Below are 7,688 nucleotides of genomic sequence, written 5' to 3'. Positions count from 1 at the left end.
GCCTAAGAATTCTTCATTGATCCATTCTTAATAAACACCTTCAATACTATTTTAAAAAATGAAAAAAATTACTGTAACAGGCTCATGTAAATGATTCCAATAAAATAATTATATTTTCTAACCTCATGTAAATAAAAACAGAGCATCATTTGCAAATTCTCATTAATCATCAGTGGGATCACTGTACTGTAAAAGTTTGTAGTACTAAGTTGCAAGCTTATTTTTTACATTCAATGATAAATATTAAACTCTATCAATTTTGAACTTCTGCAACGTCAGCTTTGCTAAATTAGAGCAGATATTCCAATGGAAGTAGATCTTTAATTAGAAAATATTCTGGTTGAAAATGGAACCAAATTGGTTTCAACCTTACATTACATGACATGTTTGGGGATGAGATTAAGCTTTAGAGCAAAAGACCTCGTTTGGAAAAGTTCTAAGTCCCTGCAAGGAGAGACTGGGAAGGAGCTTGGAGATCAGCTTTAGCTGTTAGAGTTGTAATCAAATACTCTCTTAACCAGATTTCTTCTTTCATCACTTTCAGTAGCCATTGTGGCAGAGTGCATTGCTGGTCCTCTCGCTGGCAGCCATCAGCCATTCTCAGTAACTTGACACAACTAAGCTGGAGACTGTTGCAGTTGTAAATGCTGGAATGATAAAGGCTCCATTTCCCCTCTCCTCATTTCCGAGAGATTTTTTTCTTCTGGGTGCTTCTCTCCCTGTCATGATTGCACAACTTGAGACAACCACAGTAGCTGCTTACATGAAGAGGGATTCTAGGAAAACACTCTTCTATTTCTAGCTGTCTTCAGTACAATATGTGTTTTCTTTCAGATCTCATTCTTTCCTTCCTCTTCGGGAAAATCATCACAAAATCCATCCATCAACTACCAGTCTTTATTTCTTCTTCTTGCTTATTCTGGTTTTCTCAGAAGGAAACTAAGTGTTCTAGCACCCGTAACCTGTCAGCTTAAGGGAGGCCAGCACCACATTCTTTATAGTTCAACCATGAACTTCAGACCACAGTTTGGCAGTTCTTAAAGCAATCTATAACAGTATCATCACGTATCTGGGCTGTAGCAACACATTTCCCCATGAAGCTTTGAAACTTCATTTCTCCTACCCTCTGACCATACACTACCCTGGAGCCATATTACCTTGCATTCTTCAGATATAATTGCAGCCTGTATGCTTTTTCCACTGCGTAAACGCCAGTACAGTCAACAGAAGGCAGCTGATTTTGGCCATGGCCATTTCAGCTTTTCCAGATGCACATTCTTAACCCCCTCAAATACCTGATCTTTCTGTTCTGCTCCACTTTTTTGTAACTTTAATCTTTGTCCCTCCCACAGAAAGTTAACATCGTGGACACAAAAATATTACCAACTCATATGCTGTGTTCATCCTTCTTTTCATGGTTATTCTAGCCATGTGTTAACCAAAAAACCCCCAAAACCAATCCAAACAAAACCCCCCAAACCTAACCAAAACTCAGAAGCTCCCATGGCTCTTTCCTGGGGAAAAAGCTGTCTCCTAAAGATGCAACTAGTCTTTTAATCTGTGTGGACCATAAAGCGTATACAAATTTCTTCCCTGGAAAATACTTGTAAAGCGATCTTAATGGCTAGCCAGGAGAGCTGCAATGTCATTTGCGTAATTGTCCTCTGCTCAGCTGGAATTTGGAAGAATATCTGCAGTTACCTCTCATTGCTCAGCCTGCACCAGGGATTCATGGCTGCACAAAGGCTGCCTTTGCTATTGCACTGAGATGCTTGTAAATCCTTAAGTTTTTTAATGTTTCTTTCCACTCTTATCACATTTAGCTTGGCTGATGTTAATACACTCAGGAGTTTTGGTGGACCTTATGTTTAGGTTTTATTAATAAAACGGTGCTGCAAGACAAAAATTATTGTGATCAGTGTGACAAAGAAATGGCATCTGCTTAATACTCCGAGGATCAGTTTATCTTCGGGTAGAAAAGTGACACGTTTGTCAGAAGTAAAGCCACTGGGCTACATGGGTTTTTTACAAATAACAGTGGATTATAGTGTGCTGTTGGTCCCTACTCCTAATGTTTTGGAAATTATCTTTCAGAGATAAAATATTCAAGTGAAAAAAATTATGATTACTATCGACTAGAACAGGAATGTTTCCTGTTTAAGAACGAAGTGTACTCAGCACCACTGGCGAAAGTACAAATTTAAGGATGTACGATGGGCCAGATGGAGAATTTGGTCTGGTTGTGTGGTTGCTGTTCTGCAAACTGATTTTAGCACTGCAGTCCCTTCTGCTCCTAGCAGATAATGGACCCTCTACCGCCACAGAACCGAAGCCAAATGTAGTTCTTCCAAAATTGTATCTAATTCTCTCCTAAAGCCTGCGCCCTGTACCACTGCTCGGCAACGAGATGCACAAAGAGCAAAGGCGATAACAAAGCCCAACCCGGCTAATTAGGTCAGAGCCGAGCAGTCTGCGGATGCGACCACTGCAGCCCTCCTCCTCCTCCTCCTCCGGAACGTGGAAACCCCCCGCTCCGCTCCCCGCCGGGTACCGCAGCTTCTCCCGCCGCTGAAGCGGCCCTTGGGCCGAGCGGCGCCGCCCGCCGCGGGGGAGCTCCCCCTGCCCCGCGGGCTCTGCCCGGCCGCCGGGCCGGGGCCGGGGCTCGCTCCGCGGGCGCCGAGCGGGGCTAAGCGCCGCCCCTCGCCCCCTCTCCCTTTCCTCCCTCCTCCCTCCCTCCCAGCCCTGCCCCGCCGCCTGGCACCGCCGCCGCCGCGCCGGCCCCGAGCGCTCCCCGCCGCCGCTCCGCCAGCCGGCCCGCCGCCGCTGCTCGGCCCCGGCCGGGCGGGGACTTGGCAGGAACTCCCGGGGAGAGAGCGAGAGCGCCTGCCCCCGCTGCCGCCGCTCCGCTGTGGCTTTTGGGTGGAGGAGGAGAAGGAGGAGGAGGAGGAGGAGGAGGAGGAGGAGGAGGAGAAGGAAGGTCTGGGCTCGGCCGAGGAGCACAGCCGCCGCCGCAGGAGAGGACGAGACAGGAGGGAGAGAGAGAGACGGAGAGGCGGCTGGAGCCCCCCAAAGTGCCCCCCCGTCCCTGCACTGCAGGCTACATTTCCAGCTTCATGGGCAAAGTGTGGAAACAGCAGATGTACCCCCAGTACACCACCTACTACTACCCCCAGTATCTGCAGGCGAAGGTAGGGTACGGCGCGGCGCGGCGGGTCGGAGGCTGGCCCCGCTCCGGGGAGCTCGGCCGGGGGCTCCGCCGCGCGGGCACGGCCCGGGGGAGGCGGTCAGGTTGCACAGGGGGACGGAGACAGGAAAGAGCCGGCAGCCCCTTCCTGCCGCCCGCCGCCGCCCCGGGAGCCCCCGGGCCGCCCGCGGCCACCGTGCTCCCCGCCGGGCCCTCCCCCCCCCCTTCTCCTCGCTCCCGACTGTGCCGTCTCCGACCTGTCTCCCTCCCTCTCGCCTTCCCCCTCCCGCCGGCGGTCCCTCCTCTTCCCCAGGGCTTTCGGCGTGTCTCCTCCTTCCCAACCACGTCCTCGGCCACCCGCCGCAAAGCGGAGCTTAGCGGGGCCCCGCTCCCGCTGCCTTCGCCGAACGCGGGGAAACGACCCAAACTTAAGGCGACAGGCCCCAAAGTGGGGCTGGCCGCTGCCCACGGCCGCGGTGCCGGCTGGGGCGGGGTGCGCTGGCATCCCGGGGGGTGGCAGGGCGTGCTTACTGCTCCGAGGGGGTAGCCGTAGTTCCACTTAAATCCCGACACCGAGGAGGCTGCAGGACTCGGATGGATACTCATTGTCTGGGGAGTTGGACCTTTGTGAGCTGCCACCTCGCAGTTTACAAACTGGATTAAAGACGCGTCAAGGGTCCAGCTCCTCATGGTTAATGTTGTACACGGGTAGCTGTTGTTTGCAGGAAAATTGATGTTAGTTGTTCCTGTGGTGGTGGATCTCCACCTTTTTTTTTTTTTTTTTCCGTTCTCCTTCAAGTCTGTAAGGGCAGCCAGCCCCACTGCTCTAGAAGCATCATGCTGCAAACTGGCAGATGCAGAGGTGGTTGCATCAGCTGTCTGGAACATTTAGCATAAGCCTCTCCAACCACCAGTGTCACTCCTCACAAATCAAAACAGACCCATATGAGGCTTCAATGTGTGAACTTTTTTTAGAGGTTATAACCGTGGCGTGGTGTTTTTTTCTTTTTTCTCTCTATTGAAGTGTCCTACCTGTGTGGCAGTGACAGGACAAGAATGCCCTTCTTTTTATCTGCACACTTGATAAACTCATCTTTTTACTATGTTCCGTGTTACTATATTGTGAAATGTAATTTATACTGCTTGGCTGAAAAATAAATTCCATTTGACAGTCATGAGACGTTTTACAAGTCAGCAATGAGGAGGCTTTGAAATGTGCTTTCTTATATATAGAAATTGATAGAAATACGATGAAGGTCTTTAGGTGATTTGAAATGACTAATCTCTTAAATGTGTAATCGACATCAGGCTAAACAGTACAGTCTGTAGCCATTTAAAGATTATGCCGCAGAGTAATCAGTACCGTTCAGATATATATTTTTAATGCGTTGTTTTAAAGAAAGGTAGAGTGCCTAAAGGACAGCCTTTTGCATCACTTAGCTGTATGACTACATAAATATCCTGAAATTAAAAAATGCTTTTGTTAGAAACTTTTACCGTTATGATTTTGTGTGGCAATAGTAAGTTATGAACCAAGTACATAACATTGAATATATATATATATAAAAAGCAATGCCACTTGGCTTTTTTGACCTGTAAATAATTGAAGAGGGAGATAAACAGTAATAGCTTACTGTAGTTATTAGAGTATGATCCTAGAAATCCATGATCCTGTGAGAAAGCTTGATGGACCATCTTTTGAAAATGTTTCCTGTACAGATAATTTCATATTGATTTGTATTACGGTCAATGACATCTTCAAAACATCTTGCAGTCTTTGCTATAAAATTATACAGCCTGAAATTACATTACTCTGTTTCAGCAGAGAGAACACAAAGCCATTTGACCTACACACATGAAATCAAATATCTGGGATCCAGTCAAAGTTTTCTGTTTTCAGAGATCTTGATTTTATAAAAGAAATAAAAGAGAAAAGGTGGCTTCTTGGTGTAGATAAAAGGACCAGTAACTGTAAGTTTTGATATTCAAATATGCAGAATTCAGTAACACAGGCCATCTTCTCACTATGGATCCTCTCTGAACATGTAGAAAAATTAATTTAATTCATAGTTTTCAGCTGTTCTATTCTTTGGGCCCTGAACCAACCTGTTGTCCAGTACATGAACTATTTCAGTAATTCTGAAGAAATCTTTGTGTTTTATTGAAGACAAATGATAATAGAATTGAATAGCCTTTGCTGAATGTGTGATGGGTAATGATACGTGATTACACTGGGGGAGGCAAGAGATTTTGAGACTAGAAGTTTTGCTTCCCATCTTATCCTTATTTAAGTAATGATGGAAAATCTGCTGACTAATAAACTGCAAATTGATAATTAGGAGAAGACGGCAATTGCTTGAAGATTAATTTTTCTGTAGAGAGCTCAAAAATATTCGTTAGTAATTGCATGCATTCCTAATGGCTCTTTAGGTTAAAATGTTGACGTGGACAACTATTTTAATTGCTACAAAATATGTTATAGATTTTGTATTTGTCTGTTATGATCTTCACAATCTTATTCATGAAGTATTCAAGCTGGTTCAGTCATATATTCTGGGAGGAAATATAAACATTTGCTGTGATTCAGCACCTCCCTCCTCCTAATCTTAGGGAGCTCAGCATCAAAAGAGATTAGTGAAACCATGGATTTAAATGAAGTGAACAAAATAAACATTGGAAGAAGGTGTAAGGCTTTTAATATGAAAAATCATTATGGTAATAAAAATAGTTCAAAATGGTTTCAAGCTGAAGCTTGTAAAATCTTCTACATTTGTGACTGCCACAATTTTTACTCTGTCAAATGATATGTTTGACATACCTGTTAAATTTTTGTGTCTTCTAACAAATGTATGTTTCAGGACAGTTCCTATATTGCAGCATTGTATGGCGTGTCAGAGAGCATCAAAAATATTTTCCAAGTTCAATGAATGTTTCTAAAGGTTTAGAAGCTTTCTTTAAAAATATTTTTGTAACATTGCTTTTCAAATTTCAACTCAGTTGTATTTGATTTCCTTACTTAATATTTTATTTGTAATGAAGAGATTTTGTATTTCAGCATTTTAGAAAGAGATGGTAATTAAGATTGTATGTGTTTTACTAATGCTTAAAGGCCTCTCTAACCAGGAGTAAAATCTCACTGTGCTAGGCAAAGTACTGTAACATGTAACAACAACACAGTTAGAGTACACATAAACAAATAAAAATGTATATATACATCTCTAGGCCACAATCTGTTTGCTTTGGTCAAGTAAGAAATACAAGTGAATTTAATGTTTTGTTTTCCTTTACCTAAATATCACATGGAATTCAGGGACATGATGCACACAATGATTTACAAATAAATTGTGATAACTAGCTGTATTACTGTTTTTTTCTTGGGCAATAATGTGACAATATGACTAGTTTTACTGATAGGTTTCTGTATCATAAAGGAAAGCTCTTTACATAAGAGAGAGTTAGTACAAACCAGCAACATTTCCTATAGATAGCATGGTTTAATTAAAGTGCAAGCATTTTAATAGTCATAGACAATATTTATGTGATACTTCTTTTTGTTTCTTTTGTGTGGTATTAGGTAACTACAACCTAGAAGAAATGAAATCTTGCGAATCTTGCTAAATTACCTTAGAGTGGGCTTCCAACTGTATAATTTGCTAGCTGCAGAATTAGTGCCCTGGCAGCTGTGAAAAGAACTAATATTTCTAGAATTTTGTGTAGGTTTGTAGGCAGGACTGTAGATTGATGTAAACTTGTAGTGAGCAGGCAGATTCTGCTATGTCAAAAACTTATTTTCATGCTGTTGACAGCAAACTTTAAAATGGGAACATTTAATTTTTATTCAAGCCTGTTGATGGCAGAGTAAGTAGGAAATCAGTTAAGAGGGAGCTTACTGTAGTGTTAAACAAAGCAGATATAAAACTTACTAGGAGACATTGGATAATCCACAGTTTAGTGTCAGTGTATGAAGTTAACAGACCGATGTAGAACCTTCTGGTTCAGATGCTTCTAAAGCAGAAACAGTAGGACCCTCTAATGGTTTGCTGCTAATGAATACCTTTACTTACTGCATTCTGTGACAAGCACAGGTCTGTTACCCTTTAAAAAGTTTTACTAGCTTATGAGCTGATTTTAATCAGCATAAATGATTACTAATTCTAATCAGTTTAGTTAGATTTATTCCATATGTACCATGACTGCAAAATCTTTACATAGTAAAAGAGAAGTTTATAGTAACACAGTTATGTGTGTTTATGTTTATAAGGTTGGATAGAAATAATTTGCACACTTCTTATTGTGGGAGGTTATGTTAATTGTCCATAATTGTGATCTCTCTCTGGTTCTTGACTGGTCTTAGAAAACCGTTAAAAGAAAAAAAAAAAAGTAAGCACAGGTTAGCTTCAGGCAAACGTTTTGTCGCTGCACAGTTACCTGATCCTGTTAGCCTCCTCAGCCTCTTGAATGTGTTCTCTCCCATTCTGGCCAGGCTGGGATTTTATTGTGCAAC

General features: G+C 43.1%; 1 protein-coding gene across 3 annotated transcripts in view; it reads left to right on the top strand.

Moving 5' to 3' along the window:
• Positions 1-2,990: 2,990 nt before the first annotated feature.
• The window catches only part of RBMS1 (RNA binding motif single stranded interacting protein 1), a 146,774-nt gene continuing 142,076 nt past the window's right edge, over positions 2,991-7,688 (top strand). For all 3 annotated transcript variants that reach the window (XM_074828964.1, XM_074828962.1, XM_074828963.1), the window contains exon 1: positions 2,991-3,188. In XM_074828964.1, the coding sequence (XP_074685065.1) occupies positions 3,114-3,188 (75 nt within the window). In that variant the 5' untranslated portion in view covers positions 2,991-3,113. The remainder of the gene's footprint in view (positions 3,189-7,688) is intronic.

The sequence above is a fragment of the Strix aluco genome, chromosome 6, assembly GCF_031877795.1.
Source record: "Strix aluco isolate bStrAlu1 chromosome 6, bStrAlu1.hap1, whole genome shotgun sequence".
NCBI lineage: Eukaryota > Metazoa > Chordata > Aves > Strigiformes > Strigidae > Strix > Strix aluco.
The sequence above is the reverse complement of the archived record's forward strand: the minus strand, read 5'-3'. Positions and strand labels throughout refer to the sequence as shown.